This window comes from Mus caroli, unplaced genomic scaffold (genome assembly GCF_978045245.1).
Source record: "Mus caroli unplaced genomic scaffold, Mus_caroli_1 scaffold_9, whole genome shotgun sequence".
Lineage (NCBI taxonomy): Eukaryota > Metazoa > Chordata > Mammalia > Rodentia > Muridae > Mus > Mus caroli.
The window spans coordinates 66,521,822-66,542,447 of NW_028227264.1; the positions used below are offsets into that span (position 1 = coordinate 66,521,822).

At 43.5% G+C, this 20,626-nt stretch overlaps 1 protein-coding gene across 2 annotated transcripts in view; it reads right to left on the reverse strand.

Annotated features, from left to right (window-relative positions):
* Nucleotides 1–18,142, reverse strand: part of Arid5b (AT-rich interaction domain 5B) — a 183,429-nt gene extending 165,287 nt beyond the window's left edge. The window contains exons 1-2 of one of the 2 annotated variants that reach the window (XM_021173683.3): nt 18,088–18,142; nt 17,337–17,591 (exon numbers count right to left, since the gene is read on the reverse strand). In XM_021173683.3, the coding sequence (XP_021029342.1) occupies nt 17,337–17,591; nt 18,088–18,108 (276 nt within the window). In that variant the 5' untranslated portion in view covers nt 18,109–18,142. Of the gene's footprint in view, nt 1–15,853; nt 15,926–17,336; nt 17,592–18,087 lie in introns of those variants that run through there. The other variant, XM_029482611.2, reaches the window with a different exon arrangement.
* Between the last annotated feature and the right edge of the window lie 2,484 nt (nt 18,143–20,626).

Here is a 20,626-nt window from a genome sequence, read left to right on the forward strand (position 1 = left end):
GACTAACAAATCTTTAAAAGATTAAAGCAATCTGCTGTCTGGTGTGTATGTCATCTATAATTACATGCCTACAAGAGGGAGGAGGTGTTTGGGGAAAGAACTGCCCAAGGAGGCTACCTAATAAAAAGAAGGAGGAAATAAAAGAACAAGACAGAGCAAGAACATCCTTCAACCCACAGCAGCCTCAGCTGTCCGAGATGAAAATCAGCTCTGTTCCCGAAGGTCATAGGAGGTCACTTAGAGGTCTCCAAATACCCAACTCTCTTCCCTCCATATCTATGTCTGAGTATGGATGACACATAAATTCCCATTCTGATCAACAGAATTAAGAGGGATGGGATGCCACTTCTGAAAATGGCTTACCATGTGTGACAGGATACACACAGGTGTCCATGTGTCCTAGCAGGAGCCCACCTGATATCCAGGCCAACAACCCTTGGGATGTCAGACCTTCTGGAGGACAAGAGAATAAACCTGGAAGTTGATTCACCTTCAGCTGAGTTTTGTCGTAGCAAAAACCTGAGCTCACATTGTGGTCGCAGTTTGTCAAGATGGAGACACCCAGATATCCTCCACTCAGGCCCCTGACACACAGAAACTGGGAGGAATAAATGACTAAGATGGTGCGGCTAGAATACTTTGCTACATTAGAAATTGATAAGCAGCCGGGCGTGGTGGCGCACGCCTTTAATCCCAGCACTCGGGAGGCAGAGGCAGGCGGATTTCTGAGTTCGAGGCCAGCCTGGTCTACAAAGTGAGTTCCAGGACAGCCAGGGCTATACAGAGAAACCCTGTCTCAAAAAAACCCAAAAAACAACAACAACAAAATTGATAAGCAAAGCCCAGACATGTGACACACTGTATGCTACCATGTGGTGACAAAATGAGCTCTGTGCAATAAGGTGCTAAACTCAGGTGTCAACTGTCTCTGGGGAGTAGGTTGCTTTCTTCTAAGCAGACGATAAGCCAATGGAGAAGTACTTCATGCCCCTGCCTCCATCCTGGGTCAGGGAATGCTATCTCTGGACATTTCCAAGAACTACATAATAATGCCAGTGTGCATTTCTGGAGAGGAGGGGAAAAGAAATCTCATGCTGCCAATGAAAGAAGCACCTACAGACAAATGGGCTGATACCATCCTCACCTTTGACCCCTCAGTGATCCCCTCATAGCACTAATAAATGCTGATTAGGTTTAGTTCAGTAGAAAGCAAAGACTTATAGCTGAAAACAGAAATGTTATATTTTTCTAGAGTAATATTGTATAATGTCCTCAGCTACCACAGAAGGACTCTGTGGCTCATGGCTTTTCTCTTCTTTCTAGCTTGTCAATCAAAACTCATCTTCTAAAGACTGCTGGTCCAGCTGAGCAGCTAGCAGTGTGTTTGCTTCACATGAGATCTATAAGGCCATGAGCACAAAACCCTGCAAGATCTCTGGCCAAAATCTAGATAAGAATGTTCTTTTTTTCTAAAAGAGAAAGAGGGGTTGGGAGAGGCACCACCCACTACACACACACAAATAAATTGATTAATTAAGGCAACACAGGCATCTTCATATTCTGGCATGGTGGGCATATTTTTCACTCTGCCAATCGGAGAGGTTCCTTAAGGGATTCTGGGGTTAGGGGTACTTTAAATACCTGCTTGGCTATTAAATTACTGATTTAGTAACATCCGAAAATGTGAAGGAACAGAATGTATACTGTAACAAAACAGGAAACAGAGCCCACTGATACATTTTAAAAGATATCACCATTTATGTAACTCATAAAATTTGTATTAGAAAAACATATTCAGCTCCAGAACCTTCTTTTTGCTTGCCCCTAGAGTCCAGGATAGATATTTTACAACCCAATACATTATTGGTGATGGCATATCAACTTTTAGGAGCACAAACACAACCCAACTCCTATGGTGAATATTCGCTCAAGACAGAAAGTTTCACTTAAGGCACAGGAAAGCTGTTGATGACCTTTTGGTATTTCTGACCCATATATTTTGGAATAATTTGACAAGGAGTACCACAACAGTGTTTCCAACTGAATTCTAGTAACCTGATACACACTGTGGGATTAGCCCAAAGCAAAAGGACCTAATGTCCCAGCTGGCAGGCAGTCTCTATTTAGAACAGTGGTTCTCAACCTTCCTAAGGCGGACACCCTTTAGTACAGTTCCTCATGTCATGGTGACCTTCAACTGTACAATGTCTCTCATTGCTACTTCTTAACTGTAATTCTGCTTCTGTTATGAATTGTAATGTAAATATATGTGTTTCCCTGATGGTCTTGGGTGATCCCTGAGAAAGGGTCATGTGGCCTCCAAAGGGGTCAAGACTCCCAGGCTGAGATCTGCTGTTTTAGAGACTCCTTCCCCTAAGGTGCACCCAAGGCATTCTGGCTGGGATACATCCTTACCCTTAGTTTGCATCTTTGGAAGGGTTGGACAGGGGTACAGCCTTTTACCCATTACAACCAAAAAAAAGAGATGGAGGGAGAGGAGAAGGAAGAGAAGAATAAGAAAGAGGAGGAAGAAAGAAAAGAAGAAGAAGAGAAAGAAGAGATGGAGGAAGAGAAATGAGAAAGAGAAGCAGAAAAACAGAGAAATTTTTTTGTTGTTGTTTTGGGGTTCTGTTTTGTTTTTTGAGACAGGGTTTCTCTGTGTATCCCTGGCTGTCCTGGAGCTCACTCAGTAGACCAGGCTGGCCTCGAACTCAGAAATCCGCCTGCCTCTGCCTCCCAAGTGCTGGGATTAAAGGCATGCGCCACCACCACGCCTGGCTCAAAACAGAGAAATTTAAACAAGAATCGAGAAGGAAAGGAAAGAAAGGAGGAAGAGGCAGGCAAGGAACCGAACAAAATTTCAAACAAAGATCAGCAATTTGCAGAGACTTGTTTTGAGTAGAGGGAAAATGGAAATGTTTAACATAAACGCCTGTTACACACTCAGGAGACACCAGGTTTACATCGTGTAACGGGGTAGCAGACGGTATGTGGAAAGCTGCAGGTATGACGTTTGACACACTGAGAAGGAAGCTCTGGGACACCAGTGGTGTCCTGTGACTCCATCATCTTCTGGTCTCATTGGATTTTGTTACAGCTGATCCAGAGATGCCCCCTAACAGCTCCTTTAATGCCTCAAGTGGCCAGAAGAGAATGGATCTAAGCGTGTCCGCTTCAGGGTCCAGAAATCTCAAACACAGATCAAAACCTTTGAACCTCACTTGTCATGTCTCTTGGGACAGGTGAAACCCCAGGAAGCTTCGCCTATTTCAAGTCATGGGTTTCTTGGTTATTGTTTTTCAAACAATAGCCCGGTGACTCAAACCAATAAATTACTTATTAAGGGGCCACTAACAGGTTGTCTAACACCGTGGCAGACTTCAAAAAGCTAGGATTAGGACCAGGAAGAACATACTATGCCAAATATCAACCACAGGCTCAGGATAAGCCAGGTCCTAATTTGGTTCTGACCCCCTTGTGGATTTTATTTGATATTCTCAGCCGAGTTCCGTTCACCCAATTCAGTGAAGAAACTCAGATGCCAAAGATATTGGGCCAGCTGGCCAGGACAGCCCAGTGAGTGACCGACAGAGTAAATATTCACTGCCTTACCGGGAGCCCACACTGACGGTTTGTATTTTAACCTCAAAGAAGAAAACACACTTGTGGAATTATTAATCAGCACTGGCTTCAGATTTAGGCCCGAGTGACATGTTGGGAAACTCAGTCTACCTGGTTTCAAGTCTACCCATTAGACTCAAGTCCTCAGACCACATGTAACACACGCCCAGCAATGTCATGCTGTTTCTCGCCTGTGGCTTTCCTTCTGCCTCAACTTCTCCTTTTCACAGTGCCTATCACAAATCTCTACCCACCAAAGACAGCCTAGTATTTTCAGAGGTTCTTCAATCACCAGTCTCCTGGTTCCCTGATGCCTTCAGGATATCCAACCACCGACAGCTCATTTACCCGCTTCCTCTTCGCACTGCAATCAACGCACCCTTCCTGTGACCTTGGAGTAGGTGTGAGGGGGAAAGTCAGACTCCCTTTGCACAGTCCTTACTATCCCTGTCTTTGCTCTGGATGCTGAAAGGTGGCTACAAAGAATGGTTTTGGATCTAGGTGAATGCTCAACTCACACCCATCCCCCCACCCCCAATTTCCTGCTTCCCTCTTTAAACCAGCAGGTCCCTTCTGGTTTAATTACAGAAAATGAACCAAATATGACAACATAATTTAAAGCTCTAGACACTGCAGGGTGGCAGTCCATGGGTCACAGCTAGGCTAAAGGTCATGTTTTGCTTGGCCCACAGAGCATGTCAAAAAGTAGATTGAATGGCCAATGAACATCATGCAGAGTTCTAGCCTTTCATACAAAATTGAAGATTTTGTAAAATTGAGACGACTCCTTCCTGGCTATGATAGGTAGGGCCCAAGGAGCAATGGTTTAGAGCCAAACAGCAAGTTAGCCTTAGAGTTCCAGCTCCCCACTGAATATCATATTGTTCCTTAGATATGTCTAGCTTCCATGGTTGGTTTCTGCACTGGTCTGTGTGTGCTCCTCCACACGGGTCCCTTTCCTCTAAACAGCCAGGGAAGGCTTCTTGGAGGAAGTGGCTTTTGGATGAAAAAAATGGAAAGATGGAAGCTGTTTGTGTGCCGTTTCTGTCCTTAGCGCATTTCTCTGCTCATAACCAGAGCAGACCAAGGAGTTCTCCATCTACACCATCAGTACCTTGGAGTCAGGAAAATTCAAGTTCCCGTTCAGTCCTTGTCATTTTCCTGATGGATGACCTTAGAAACCTGAAGACAGGTGCTCAAATTATCCTTTTGCCAAATGGGAGAGGACAGGAAAACATCCTTCAGAGCCTTACTGTTGCGGGACGTATACAAAAACTAGCATCTAAAGCCGTCAGCGCAGAGTTTTAAGATGAACGCAGACAACAGTATTTTAGTCCAGGATTTGGCAAGCATTTTTCCATAAAGGTTCAGGCACCAAATATTTTAATCTCAGTGAATCTCTGTCATAAGTTCTCGGCCACTGTAGTGTGAACACTGTAAAGTGACTTTTGTAAACATCATGGGATGTTAGAGTACTAATAAAACTTTATTTATTAAAAAGAAGAAGAAGAAGCAGAAGCAGGCAAGGGGACACATTTTGATATGTGGGCTTTAGGTTTCCATTGCCGCCGCAGCCAGGCAATGTAGTCATCAAAATGATGTTTGATAAGAGTCTGGATTAGGCATAGATGTCCCCACGTGACATCTGCAGTATTAACAACTGGGTCACTAGACTCATGAGGTCATGTCCTTCCCATTGAAATCTCATTAGACTTCAGTTCAGAAGTGACTTCTCCCACAGTGTCTTGGCAGGCCTTTCCAAGATGGACAGTCACCCATGTCACAGGAGTCTCTATTTTTCTTCCATTACTCTGACCATGTCACAGGATTTGGGGTAGTTGGATGAACTGTGTGTGTCCTCTCTAGATGCCTGTATGCTCCCATGTGGGGTCTGTGCTAGCTAGACAACATTCAGAAGACAACCTGTAGGTTCTGAGGCTGAGACTCCTCTCCTGTGACACTGGATTCCAGGTGGGGGTCTAAGGAACTTTGAAATTCCCTTATAGAGCATGTGACATTACCATAGACTTGAAATGGTACTAATCAGTCAACAACATAACTACAGATTTCTAGAGGTTCAAATAAATACCAAGTCAGTGCTTAGTAAAGGCCCCAATATTTGGAGTTTGTTAGTATATCCTAAAGTTATAGGGATTCACATCAAAATAATAAAACTGCTTAGCCTTCATCTTTGGAAGAATTAGGTTTCCCTAATTCCTAGGTTTCCCTAGGGTTCAGTCTTTGGTCTAAGTATCACCTCTATGTGAACTTGGGCATTATACTTCACCTGTCTTAGCCCCCACTACACCAATTAGTAGTGAAATAGTATCAAAATACTCCAAACCTTAAAGAATCCCGGATAATTAAATGAGCCGCACTGTGTATGATTGACAGATAAATACCACATTGCAGCCACACAATGGTCAAACTGTGGGAAATGTTGCAACTTTGATTTCAGTGGTAACAATGTAGAGGAAACTTGACTCCCTGTCTCAGAGTTCCTGCTACCTGAGATTCTATCAAAATGTCCAGGGTAATTAGACAAGAGCCTTTGTCTTAAGGAACCCTGGCATTCAGCAATGCCAAGAGACCAGGGACTAGTCTCATGTCTAAACCCAAAAATGTCTCTTGATGGCAGGAGAGCCAGAGAACCTGCCTGACCAATGGACAGCCATCTATCCTATTAAGCAGGGCAAGTCTGAGAGAACCTTATCTTTAACTTTCTATGCACTGCTTCCATTGGTCTGGCCTTTGTAGACACAACAGAAAGGTCCAACCTAGACTTGACCAAAGTTAGGAAGCCATCTTATCAAAACAGCAAGATTGAAGCCAGATCAAAAGCATTCTGGAAAGTACAAGGACACTCATTTTTCTCCTACAAAATACGGCTAAATTGTTTTTCTCCCAAATGGTTCCCTGAGCTGAGTCTCAGCCAGTCAACTAGTCAAGGTTGGACCAAAGAGAACTCAGGATTCTATCAAAACCTCTTGTATCTGACATTCCTTAGGAAGATTACAGTGAACCCAGCTGACAAGTAACAGGACAGGGACTTGACCAATCACCTCTGCAGCACAAAAGCCTTCCCCATAGAGGCCCGGAAGCCATACATATGTACCCACACTTACATAGCCATGTATCAGTACATATGTTATAAATATATGTTATGTACATATATTTCACGGTTCATGTCTCTAGATTCATTAAGTTGTGGTTAGCACATAAAATTCTGTATTTAAGGTTTAGATGGTAACAATGTGATGCATGCGTGTATACCATACAAAACATTGATTGCCATCTGCCACCTCACAGAATCTCTACTTGGGGCCTGTGAGAACTCTGAAAGACTTCTACTCTCTTACCATTGACACACACTCTGTTGTCCCTGCCCTCTATAAACACAGTTTTAGGCCAGCATTTCTCAGGCTAGCAAGATGAGTTGGCGAGTCCAGACACTTGCTACCAAGCCCGCCAGCCTGAGTTCAATCCTCAGGACCCATGTGGTGGAAGGGGAAAATTGACTCCTGAAAGTTGACCTCTGACCTGCCCCAGGTGCCCCTTGTGACAGCCACTTGTCATCACTCACAAAATAAAGAAATAAATGTAAAATAAATTATATATATTATACACACACTCATATCTATATGTATATATAAAATATATGTATATATAAATATAATGTGTATATATTTTTGTATATACACATACACACATACATTTCTCCCTTAAGAATACACAGAATTAGTGAGACTGAAATATTTGCACTCAGCTCTTTGTCTCCAGTTAGTCTGTGTTCTTTTGTCCTGGTTAAATGTGCTTTAATTAGCAAATATCTGTAAATAATTTACTTGCTTTTCAAACACAATAGAACAATGGGGTCAGTTTTCACATACATTTACCAAGCCTGTATCTGGATCTTAAGCCAGGCTCAGCCATTGTTCAATAACTGTATTAAGCTGCCTCCTTCTTGCTGTCTTCCTTGGAGGAGGTTGGGGCGGCGGGGGGGGGGGGGTAGGGATATAAACCCAAGTTCCAGGAACAGCAGCACCATATTCTACTGGACCCCAGAAGCCTAGCACACAAGGTTGTCCAGTTCAGGCTTGTTCAAGCCCTAAAACACTCAAATGAAAAATCAGGAAGTACACCGTGGTAGCAGTTGTTCTAGGATTAGGGTACCCATCAAAACCCCTTCATCCCCAGAAACGCTTATAGTGTGAGCCCTGCTCCCCCAAGACATGATGACACCCAGGGAAATCACAGCACCTCATCTAGGCTCTGCAGGGGTTAAAACAGCGCCCTGCATGCAGTGCAAAGCAAGATGCTAAATCAAATGAGAGCGACTGCTCCGAGACCAGAGGCATATTATTTTGAATAAGATTGAAAAGGCCAGAAAAAGCAATTCAAAAACATTTCAATTATGTATTTCCCAGAACTACATCTTGGAGCAACCTAATGCAAATGCTACCAACCACAATAAAACTTCTTCCCACATAAAAGCATATAAAACAGGTTGAGCAGTGTATACTTTATAGATCATATGCATATTTCGGACTATTAATAAAAAATGCAAAAATCTATGTGTGCTTGACTCTCTGAAGCAACACAGTAATTATGATTAAGGGACACACAGCACGGAAAGAGCCAATTTATCTTTCCTGGTGCTCAGGAATATGCTATTGTGTAACTAAGCAACTAAAGACAAAATATGGTGTAATTAATTCACTCCTATGCTTATTTAAAAGACACAATTAGAACATTTTTATTTTCCAGCTTGCACAGTAGCTCAACATGCTTGAGGCTGTGGAAAGCAAAGCCTAATTCGCAAAGGCAAGAGTTTAATGTTTAAGCCAAGCCAAGGCTTTGGAATTGAACAGTAGAGGATTGGTGGCTTTTCAGGCCCGGTATGCCTGAGTCATGAGGAAGGAAGATGGGGGAGGGGTCAACAGCTGGGCTAGCAACACGTGGCCTCCGCTGTCTGCTTTTTGTGAACATGATTATCCTGTGCACGAGAATCTAGGCGACTGTTACCTATACAGTAGCAAAGAGTCTATAGAAAATTCACATCGTCAAACTACCATCCTAGTCTTGAGTGTCAAATCTCCATCCTTCCGGCTGTGGATGGATACATGTCGGATGTGGGCTGGATCCCATTGGTCTGAAGTCAGCGCCCTCTTTTCAATAATGGCTATCTGCCTGGTTTTCAGTAGGTTTATATGGCATATATACACGTGTGCATGTGGGTGTTTGCACTTCTCCATATGAGTGTTTGTTTGTGTGTGTGTATGCATGAGTGTGTAGGCCAGATGTTGAATTCAGATGTCCTCCTCAGTCATCCTCTACTGTTTGAGATGGGGTCTTCTACTGAGTCCAGAGCTCAAGACCCCAGAGACACACCTGTCTTCCTGTCCTGGCACTGGGATGACAGGCATGCCTTTTACCCGATGCTGGGTATCTTAACTCTCAGGTTCTCTGTTACCCACTGAGCCATCCCCCCAAACTCACAAATTTTGAAACATCAGTGTGATGCTCACTGTCCCGGACTTGCATGGACACGCTCTAAGGGCCAAGGCCTAGGCTCTGATCTATGGAAACACAGTGAGGATTACACTACACCCTCAAAAAGTCCACAGTACTCGGGGGCAGATTCTTCCAGAAACAAAGGATCCATGACCACATCTCTTAGAGGCGAACGAGTCTCCGAGGCAGCAATCGATAAATTTGTTTTAAATACCCTTAAAAGCAGAGCCAGCAAGTAATCATTAGTTACAATATTATTCTGAGTAGAGGATGGCAAATATCCAACTGCCCTGCTATAAAAAATGACAAGCGAATGCATTTGATTCAAGCAATTATATGCTGGATATCGGTTAAAACGAGACTTTGATAAATGAGCCCGAGTTGTGTGTTACCAGATGCCACTATGAGCAACGGCATGCTTTATTAATAATTAATAACCAAGTATTTACATGCGTGGACTCTTGTACTTCATAAAAAATAACATTTCCTGAGTATGGGCCTGACCGTTTAAATGTCAAGAGAGGTTTTAATTGCCTTCAGTACGGAGTCACTATTAAACCTTGGTTAAGGTCATCCATCTGAGAAGAATGCTATCTTTTGTGAACTGCCAACATGACTGAGCTGGGGCTTGACTCTTCCTCTCCAGAAATCTAGGTTTCAGTTTGTCACTACAAAGTTCCTAATTTCAACAAGCTGAGTGTTGCAGATCAAAAAGGTACCCGGATAGACCATCATGGCAGCTCCAGGCTGAACCCTCCGTCTAAATCATTGGCTTTTTTCTTTGGACAAACACCCATTCACGTATTTTGGCATCCATTGGGGTGATATGGGTTTTAGTAGCAAAGAAGAAAGTATGAGATGGGGTTCTGAGGTAATCTAACACATTAGTGACCAACCAACTGGCCACGGTGAATGAAGGCAGGCTGCTGGCCAAAAAAAAAAAAAAAAAGTTTTTTTTTTTTTTTTTTAAAAGATTTACTTTGTTATTTGGTGTGTGTGTGTGTGTGCACACGCGTGTGCGCACGTGCGAGAGTGCATGGACATCACATGTGTGCAGGAGCCCACAGAGATTGGAAGAGGGTATCAGATCCCTGACAGCGGGAGTCATACACAGTTGGTGAGCCATCTGACTTGGGTGCTGAGAATCCAACCCAGGCTAGCTGCAAGAAGAGTAAGCACTCTGAACGGCTAAACCATTTCTCCAGCCTTCCAAAAGGTATTTCCAAGGTATTTTTTCTGAAGTTTAAATTAGGTGTCTGTGTGTGTGTTTATATATGCAAATACGAGTGAGTGTGTGAGTGTGTGACCCTCTTGGGGGGCAGAAGAGGGTTACAGAGCTCCTGGTTTGGAGTTACAGGTGGCTCAGTTTTTGTAAGATAAATATACGATCTGAAATGACTGAGATATCTTTTCAGCACCGCCCGCAATGTTTTGATATGATGCTCAGTTGTTCTGAACCCAGTGAACTCCAAGGAAGAGGAGACTCCTACTAACTAGATTACCGTGCAAAAGGAGAGAACCCTGAGATGGGCCAAGCTAAAGTAAGATGCAAAGCACCACTAACTCACAGGCTCCTGAGATGGGGATTCAGGCTCCTGAGATGGGGATTCATGTCCCTGAGTCGAAATGCTGCCGGCACACAGTGGGTGTTCTATATAAATGGGTATGCAGCTCTAGCACACAGTAGGTACTCTGGGAATGTGTGTCGGGCAAATGAGACTCTGAAGATGAAAATCTTGCTTTCTACTTTTCTAGAAAGGTCATGAAACATCCAGAGAGATCTTAGCTCATTCGCAGCTGGAAAATCTGATATTTTGTTGACCAGTACCTGTCAGTCAGGGTGGGATAGTCTGTGAGGTCCCCCAAAGGGGCGTTTCCCTTGCACCTCTGCTGTGTTTAAGGGCTCAGTACACACTAGGACACATAGATGACAGGTTTTCAAGTTTACTCATGTGATAGGATACACATCTCCGATTGTGACTGTGTGTACATCTTTGAGCATATTGACCTTGTCTTTTTTTTTTTTTTTTTTTTTTTTTTAAGATTGGTCAACTTCTGGAGAAAAAGGGCCAGCCTGCCAAGTGCTTTCCAGTCATCTCTCCACCGCCTACGAGGTTAACCCTCAACAAGTAGTTTGTCTTTGATGAACACAAGCCAGACAATACCTATATTGCCTGGAGCTTGGATCTCAGCCATTCAAAATATACTTCAATGTAAATTTTATTTATTCACAAAAGTGAATGTCCTAGCCTCAACATTAATACATGTGCATGCCTGTAAGTGATAAGGACATTATGCTGATATTAATTATGTCTATAATATGAGATCTTGTTTGGAGCCAAGTAGGAAAGAGGACTAGGATCTGGGGAAATAGCTCATAGGAAGAACATCTGCTAAACAAGTGTAACTCCTTGAGCTCGACTCCCAACATTGAGGAACTGCAGAATAGAAATATTCCATCTTCTACATCCACCTTACGGGCCAGAGGTCAGCAGACTTTTTCCGTAAAGAATCAGGCCAGACGACAAATATATCTACTGTGTCGATCGTATGGTAGCCATCAAAAGTACTAGCTGTGTTGTTCTAATCAAAGAGTTTCAAATACTATATAAATAAATGACTTTGGCTACGTCCCAATAAAACTTTATTTATAAACTATCAGTGGGCCATATTCAGCCTTCAAGTTTTAGCTAGCTGACCCTTAGCACAGACCAGTTGAGTGGTCTCCATGCAACGCTTTAGTTCTTGTTCTGTACATGGTTAGAGATGTCCCTTCATTTAGTTTTTAAAAACGAATGACTAGGAATAGGCAGTAGCCAGAGTAACTACAGCCATCGGTGGTTAAGTTCCCATGGGTCCTGATTCTAGATGAAAATAATCACTACCAGTAGAGACTGAGTTTTCCTAAGTCTTGTGCTGGTTGGTCCCCTCTTATTTTTTGTTTTTGTTTTTGTTTTTTTGTTTTTTTTCGAGAGGGTTTCTCTGTGTAGTCCTGGCTGTCCTGGAACTCACTCTGTAGACCAGGCTGGCCTCAAACTCAGAAATCTGCCTGCCTCTGTCTCCCAAGTGCTGGGATTAAAGGCATGCACCACCATGCCTGGCTGTTTTTTTTTTTTTTAAATCATCATCTCTGATTTCCTCAGTAGATTCAAGATCAGCAATTCCATTATACAGATGAAAAAATTGAGTCTTGGGCAAGGCAGAGCACTATTTAAGGACAGCAAGGTAAGTCAAGGAGACTCAGAAATCTCTAAAATCACCTTAAGGGCTTTGCAAAAACAAAGACAGCCTATCTAGATTACAGAACGCGTCTCCCTGCCCCCCAGGTATGATCAAATCAGGTAATCTTTTGAAAAATGTTGCCGGTCCAGTCAGTAACATTTTTCAGTAGCAAAATAAAAATTCTTAAGAAATCTTCTGTTGTGATGACACAGCTAAACTCAACACACGAATAAAAAACAGCCCCAGTGGAAGGAACCAGAACCACCGGGGACTTTTAGCAAAGTAACTCAGGAGTTGCCAAGAGGACTCAAATTCCAATGAGAAAAGCACATACCAATATTCATGGTAACGATCACAGACAATCACTATTGATCTATCCACTGAGTACCTTTCCACCATATAGTAGCTCATTTAGTCCATAAAACAATCCCAGGAAGTCGATACCACATGCCCATATATGGATAAAAATAGTGAGACACAGATGCTTGAGAAATTCTCCACGATTATATCATTCGAGTGAGACTGTTGAAAGTCTTCAAAGTCTTGGCTCCAGCTCCAATTGTCCTTAGCAGTTTCTAAGTGGACCACAACTTTCAGTGTATCCTGGATGATGACAACTATAGACTGTTAGAAATTCTGAAAGCAAGCTGGAGTCTAAAACACCCAGGCGTGCTTGGTCTTGACTCAATGACATCATTAGCTTAACCTTTCCCATTCCTAGTTCCAGGCCATCAACAAACCTTCATGTAAAAACCCAAGCCTGCACATGCATGCATTTGGAAAGCCAACCGCCAATAGAATAAGTACTCAGCAGTTTGGGAGTAAGCATGATTAGAGGTTACCCAGTAACAGGACCAGTTACCCACCTACATTGCCATGTCCTTCCCTGAAGAGCTACTGCTCACATGTGCCAGTCAAGGGTGGTTACCATGGACACTACCTCCTTGCCCGTGTCCTGCTCTTTCCTCCCATGCTGACTTAAGACAGCATCATCATTAGATCCAACAAAATCCACATAAATGTTACTGTGATTTGCCATTGTTTATAAAATTTAAAAAAATGTTCATAATATTCTTACCCCGAGTCCTCATTTTAAGAATTTTGAAATATCTAAAGCGCTTTCCCCTATATGATGTGTCTTGATTTTCCCCCAAATTTTTCAGTTCTTAGTATTATTCCCATTTTCTGGGCGAAGAAACTGAGGCTCAGATTCTTATAGTTATCTAACGTCAAACTGAGGCTAAGTTGTAGAATAGAAATGTGCCTCTTCTCTCTCTCTTTCTCACTTTCTCCCCCCTCCCCTGTGTGTGTGTGTCTGTGTGTGTGAGAGGGAGAGAGAGAGAGAGAGAGAGAGAGAGAGAGAGAGAGAGAGAGAGAGAGAGAGAGAGAGAGAGAGAGAGAGGTGTATGTGGATGTATGGCATACTAGTGCACCACAGCATGCTTGTGGAAATCCAGGGACAACCTCAAGTGTTAGTTCTTAAGATCTACCTTGTCTAAGGTGCTGTTCACTGCTGTTCACTGCTGCGTACTATCTCAAACTAGGGTTCCTGCTTCCAGTTTATGAGGCTCTGAGGATTTGAACTCTGTTCCTTATGCTTGCCCAGTAGCTGCTTCATCCACTGAGCCACCTCAGCCTCCAGTGTACCTCTTTTGCCAGTGCCTTTCCTCACTGCAGGTTACCAGCACTGGCAATGTCTGATGTCACCATCACCCTAGAAACCAATCGATAGCTAATTATTAATAACTGAAAATATTTTTGCTCTATAGTTTCAGTTAGGATTATTTGAACTACATAGAATAAAATCTTCTAACCCTGAATATCTGACCTTTGGGAGCTGATTGAGTTGCCTCATTTGAAAATGATCAAGGGACTGCCTTTAATGGTGCATGCTTCTAGAATCTACTATGATGTGCTTTCATGTTTCAGTAATAGGTTTTTACTGAAGGAGGCAAGCTGAAAGTTTTGGAAGGACTAGGTGACACTGGCCACACTTGACAGGCAACATGACCTTGGCATGTTCCGGTCCCCATCTATAAAATGGGTAGGCACAATCCTGTACCACCCAGTCCCCTGCATTGACTGCAAAGATCCATGTGGAATTAAAAAAAAAAAAAAATCTGCTGCAAATCACATCGAACCACACAGGGACGCTATTTCTAAACTTGCACAATGATCATGCTCCTGCTTTTAGAACTGACGTCTTCCCATTTCAAGAAATCAGAAAAAGGCAGAACGTCTCTTTTCAATAGAGAGTACCCAGAGTCCTGGTCGTCCTTTCCAGATAGGTGCCGATGTCAGCTCAATCAGGAAATTATTAACCTCCATTTGGTTACTTAAAATAAACTCTGCTGGCTGATGAAATGTTCTTGAACACCAAGAAAACATTCCCCTGCATTTAGCAACGGCAAAGGCATCCCTCAAAACTATTTAAAATCAATAATAAAAACCATTTCAATGTATATAAACAAGTTAATCGAGTAGGCGAAAACAAAGCAAATTTCTTAATGAGAGGCCCTGTTGCCCCCTCAAGGCGCCTGCAGTAAATGCTGGTCTGTGACTCTCCTCCCCAGGAGCCTGGCTGCTGCTGTTCTGCTAACGTCTGACTTAGGCCAGGGGGGAAATGACATCACCCGGGTGGAAAGCCGATCCTGCACCGGGAAACTTTCTACCTGCTTTCCATTTGTCATAATTATTTTGCACAATGCAGCTTCCATTTGCATAATTTTGAGGCGTGTCATTATCTCAATTGAAAATTGTTTTAATATGGCTGAATAACTCACAATGACATCAGCCGAAGTCCTAATGAAATATACAAGTATAATCATACAGCTAATTACCAGCCGTGTTAGCATTAAAAAACAAATCATGCATAATATTAGACTATGTATAAGCAGCTGAGGATTATAAATAGAGCCGCCCTCTCTCCACAAACCCCCTAGAGTTTACTTTTAAATGGCAAGATTAATTTTCTGAGGTATGGCTCATACAGTAGATACGAAATGCCTAGATCATTACAACTCCCCATAAGGAACAATTAAAAAGAGATCGTGTGTTTAAAAACGTATCTATTCATTGTCAACAGTTCTGACAGACAGATGGGATCGTCTGTGGATTTTATTCTTAAATCAGAATTTGCCGTTTAGTTACATCAACAGAAATTAAAGAGGACCTAGTGGGGTCAACTCGGGGTCTTTTAAACAAATATTCCAATTTCAATTAAAAAAAAAAAAAGAGTGACCACAAATATCCCATAAAACACTGAATGATTTCCTCCTGGGTTTAGTCCGAAGTCTGTTAGGCACCAGCTCTTTTCTGGATATTTAATCCTTCCCTTCTCCAGATCACAGGCCATGTTGAAGTAATAAATTTGAAAAGCAAATAATAAGAAATCAGGAAGGGGGAGGGAGAGAAGGAAGACAGCTGCGCAGCAAAGTTGGGTCGGGGGAGGGGCTTGAGCCGGGGGGGGGGGGGTCGCGGGGGGAAGGCGCTCAACCTGTTGGTGGGCTGCAGGGGTCCCACTCTGCATCCACACACCACCTTAGTCAGGCTGCAGGCGGAGCCCGGAAAACCGAATGCTTACACCCTAGGCTTGTCGGGGAGGGCGGGGGAGGGGTGTGTGCCGGGAGGAGGGCGGAGCTTATTTCCGAAAAGGCAGATTCCTGGGCCGAGGTTCTGACGAACTCCCTTAATTAACCAGCCGCGGACCACTGAGGGTAATTCGATCCGGGGGAGAGGGAGTGAGCTAGCAAGGCCAAAAGTGCAATCAACTCCATCAGCTCCAGGAATTTCTGCCTGGGCTGGCAGCTCCAGGGCCCCGGAGGAGTTCAGCACCGAACCATTCATTTAACAACAGACCTACCTCGAAAGCTCGCGAGCCTGGCGCCGAGCTAGCTGCCCTCAAAAGTCTCAGTCTGATCACCCTGCTCTGTCTCGGGAGACACAAAGCCTGGCCAGGGGGCCGTGCGCCCTCCCTCCCGCCGCGCCCTGGGCGCAGACTCCCCAAAATAGTTCCTGTGTGTGTGTGTGTGTGTAGGGGGGTAGCGATCGCTCCACCAAGCTCGGCCCTCGGACCCGGGGAGCCCATAGAGGTGCGGTCACACCCGCAGTGACAGAGCCCGAGGGAGGTGGCCCGGTGGCGGCGCTGCAGGGTCCTCTCCGCGTCCATCCCGCGCACAGACTCGTACCTCACCGCAGAGGCCCCTGCACCCAGCCCCACACCCTACTGGAAGACGTCCACTTCGCGTGGAGTCACTGTAAACCAGAACATCAAATGGCTCCGGGAGGAGGGGGAGTGGGCGCGAGATAGTTCTTAATGCCGAACGTGTTTGTGCCGGTTACACGACCGCTTTGAAATCCGCCCGGGCAGATGCGCAAGTTATTTGAATGTATTATCCCAGTACCTGTCATTTATCACTTCAGTCAACACGCCTTTGCCAACTCAATTGCTTTTGATCTCATTCTGCCTCCGTTTCGTAATTTCCGCCCTCTTAAACATATCAAATACTTAAAAGAAAAGAAAAAACGTGAACAATATCAAAACCCACTAAAAGAAAGCTACCCAGCCCAGGAGCCAGGCATGAAGTAAAAAAATTTTAAAAATTAAAAAGCAAAAAATATGTATATTAAAATATGTATATTAAAGCATGAGTTATTAATCTTCAAGAAGAGGTAGCTAAACGAACACACACACACACACACACACACACACACACACCCTGGAACAAAACCCTTCTCGACAAGTTATTTGATCTTGACTAAAATCAGCAGTTGGACGGTCTTTGTAAAGCTGACAGCCAAACTCTGACAATGGTAAAATACTCCAGCCCCAGTTAGTGGCGCTACCCCTTTAAAAAACGAGCGGATCCTGCTCACCGCAGAACTGAATACAGTATTTTCAAGCTTGCCTTATAATACGCATTACTGGAGGGGGGGGGTAGATAATAAAGAAGGAAGAGAGGGAGAGATAGGTTTACCACCTCGCCATGGTCGCTATTTCTGCCCTGGGGAGTGTCTTCGGGGAGGAAATAAAGTTTCGAGCTGGATAAAAGTTGCCGGCTGGTCCTTTCTTCCCACAACAGCTGGAGCTCCGCTATGCAAATCGGATCCTTTGGCGTACATCTTACAAAGAAAAAGTCGCCAAGGGACAAGATTCTTGGTTTGCCTTCAAGGTGGAATTGAAAAGCCTTATAAAAAATATAAGGTCCGTGCAAGCCACACGGTGAGCCGACCCACTGCAGGAGGGGGAGAGAGAGGGGGAGAGAGAGAGAGAGAGAGAGAAAAAAAAAAGCACCACGTAAATAATGTAGCCATCAAGCACAAATATCTATTCCCAGGCACATTCACACACAAGACTCTCAATACAGACCGGCCCACAGATAGAACGCTGGGTGAAAAAATATTACAAAACCCACTAATTTTCTGCCTCCCTTAAAAAAAGAAAAAAGAAAAAAGAAAAGAAAAGAAAAAAGAAAAAAAAAAAAAAAACCTCCGGGTCCCCACCACCCCTCCCCAGTTCCCCATATGAGGCGATAAAATTACATTATGTAGGTATGATCAGCGCAGGGATTTTTAAAAAAACAATAAAAATGATTTTGGGGGGATGCAGAGGGTAAAAGTTTGGTAAAAAGTTTGTGGGGGGTGTGAGGGGGTGTGAGGGGGTGGGTGAGCTGGGGGGCAGGGGGGTGCCGGGGGGCGCCGGGACCGCAGGAGCGGAGGAGAGCGAAATACCTGGAGTGAGTTGGGCTCCATCTCGACGTTCTGAATTGATTGAACTCAACATTCTCTCCAAACTTGTTGGCTTGAATGGATTGCATCAGGTCCTGGCAGGGGAAAGCATTCTCTGCTTGCAGCCGGCGTGATGTCTCAATATAAAACTAAGCTCTAGCCTCCCCCTCAGCACCAAAATGATTGAAAATATATCCTAATATTTCCTCGAAGACTCAATTTTCATCTCCTGTAAAAAAGATGTGGGTTTGCTGCCAAAGATGGATTGATCAAATTCGAAATAGGGAGAAGGGCTAAGTCCGACCTCGGCGGGAAGAGAATGGATCAAGGCAAAAAGCAGACAGGAAGATGTAAAAAAAATTGAAACCCACCCTAAAACCAAGTAATGAGGGTATCTTTCTCTTCTCAGTTCCTCGTGTCTGTGGGTAACGTCGGCTGAGATTTTTGGAGCAGACCAAGTCTCTCGAGCTGCGTTGTGCATCTGACAGGACCTGCTTGTATATGTCTAATATAAAGAACATTTCCTGCAGAGATTCCGGGGCGCCGCTCCTCTTTCTAATGCTCCTTAGCAGATTTGCTGTTATTAGACATGTAGATTTGTTTGATAGTTAAATTACGTTTCCTCACTGCCATGTTTGAGAGAACTAATCTGTTAAATTATCTTCTGATGCCTATTTACACGGAAGGGAAAAGTGGGTTATCGATTATATAAACATATAAATATTAATGCATTTGTTCGCTTCGCAAAAAAAAAAAAAATACTCAGCAGGGGGAAAAAAGGAAGAAGAAGAGCAGAAAGACAAGTGAGCAGTGCACACACGTCTCGTGATTTTGCAACAATATTGAACGGACAGCAACTACATTTAGGGAGAGGAACAATAAACCATGCATGATAAATCAATACATGCGAGCCGCGAGTCTGCTCGGAATATGAATTCGGGCTCCGGGTTCTGCGTGTGCATTCTTTAATTTTGAAGTATATACACTCGTACGTGTTTACAATGCTGATGGACGCCAAGGGCTCTCTCAAATGATAATGTGTTTATATAACCCGGCGCTACAGGAATAATATACCGACTTCTACCCCACCCCCAATCCTTCCCGTGCCCCCCTCTTCCCAAAAGGGAGGGGGAGCGTTCTCGGTAATAGTTTGAAACTGAAAAAAAATAATCCATTTGCAAACTAGTTAAATACCATCAGAAATTAAGCTGTTGGAAACGGAGGGGGGTGGTTAACACAACGTAAGACAATAAAGGTTTTAAATGTGTATATTTATTGTTCTGGAGCCCTGGAGCATTGCGCGGTTTGCATGCACGGCTATTATGCAAACAGAGAAACTTAAGAGCCACAGAACAAGGAACAGGCAGGGACTGCAAAACCCTCGCTCGCTGCGACCCAGCTGCCGGTCCTCCGCCTGGCTCGCTTGCATTTTCGCAGCGTTGATGTAAAATGGTGTACTCGCTTCCTCCACCCCTTCCCGGCTCTCCTCCCACTCTTTCCAGCACCCCTCCCCAACCCCCCAGCGATTTTATTATATTGGCACCAATCTTTCCAGAGTGGGTCTGGAAGGCTAAAAAAGTAAACATGTACTATATGGGGGATAAGGTTTGTATAGTACGACAGTTGAAACTCGATCCGCGATAAAATTACAGGATGTTGAAATTACTAGCAAGCTATTTTTAACGCTTTCGCAACGTTTCACCTCTACCCGCAGCATCGAGTTGAGACAGGATTACTTTAATGAAAATTATATTCACATGGCTGAAGTTAATACACCCAGCAGAGCACAAACGCCTCATCTTCGGTGATCTGACGGTGGAAGGACCCTCTGTGTGTGTTTTGACGCTTTTTTTCCATAACGTCTGCCTCCGCTGCAGTAAGAATTAGGGCGCTTAACATTATCTAAAACACATTTTTTTTTTTGATTCAGAACATGGAGAAGTCATAAAAAAAGGCAAGATGTATCATGTTTCTATATACACAGAGATAAACGAAAGAAAATGGCAGATCTTCCAATTACAATAAGTAATAAAAGCCCATGCCAAAAAGCCCGTATTCTGGAAGCTGTCGAAAAGCTATTTTAATAATTTAAAGTAATATTCCAACTCTGCACCGTGGGGGAGGACAGTGTACCAATTTACAGTCTTCCATCTTTTGCATTAGCCAAATTATGACCTGCACATCACTCCTTAATTATCTTCCTTGAAATTTCATCTGATCTTACCATTTCATAAACATGGGTTAGAGAGAGAAATTACAGCCCTTTCGCCCTCTCTTTTTAACTTTATGGTGCACACTGCAGACGTTTGATTAGAATAACCCATTTTGTTCATTTTTAACATATGAATGGATTTGACTGAAGGGCATTTTACATATTTAAAAAAATATTCATGAGCTGCCTCGGGCTTCTGGTAGCCTCTGTCCTGTTAGTGTAAATATATACATTCAATTCAAAAGATGATATATTAAAAAAACTTGAGTTGCTGTATTTTGACAAGATTTTTCTTTGAGATCATCTATGAGTCAGTTTCCTGCCTGACCA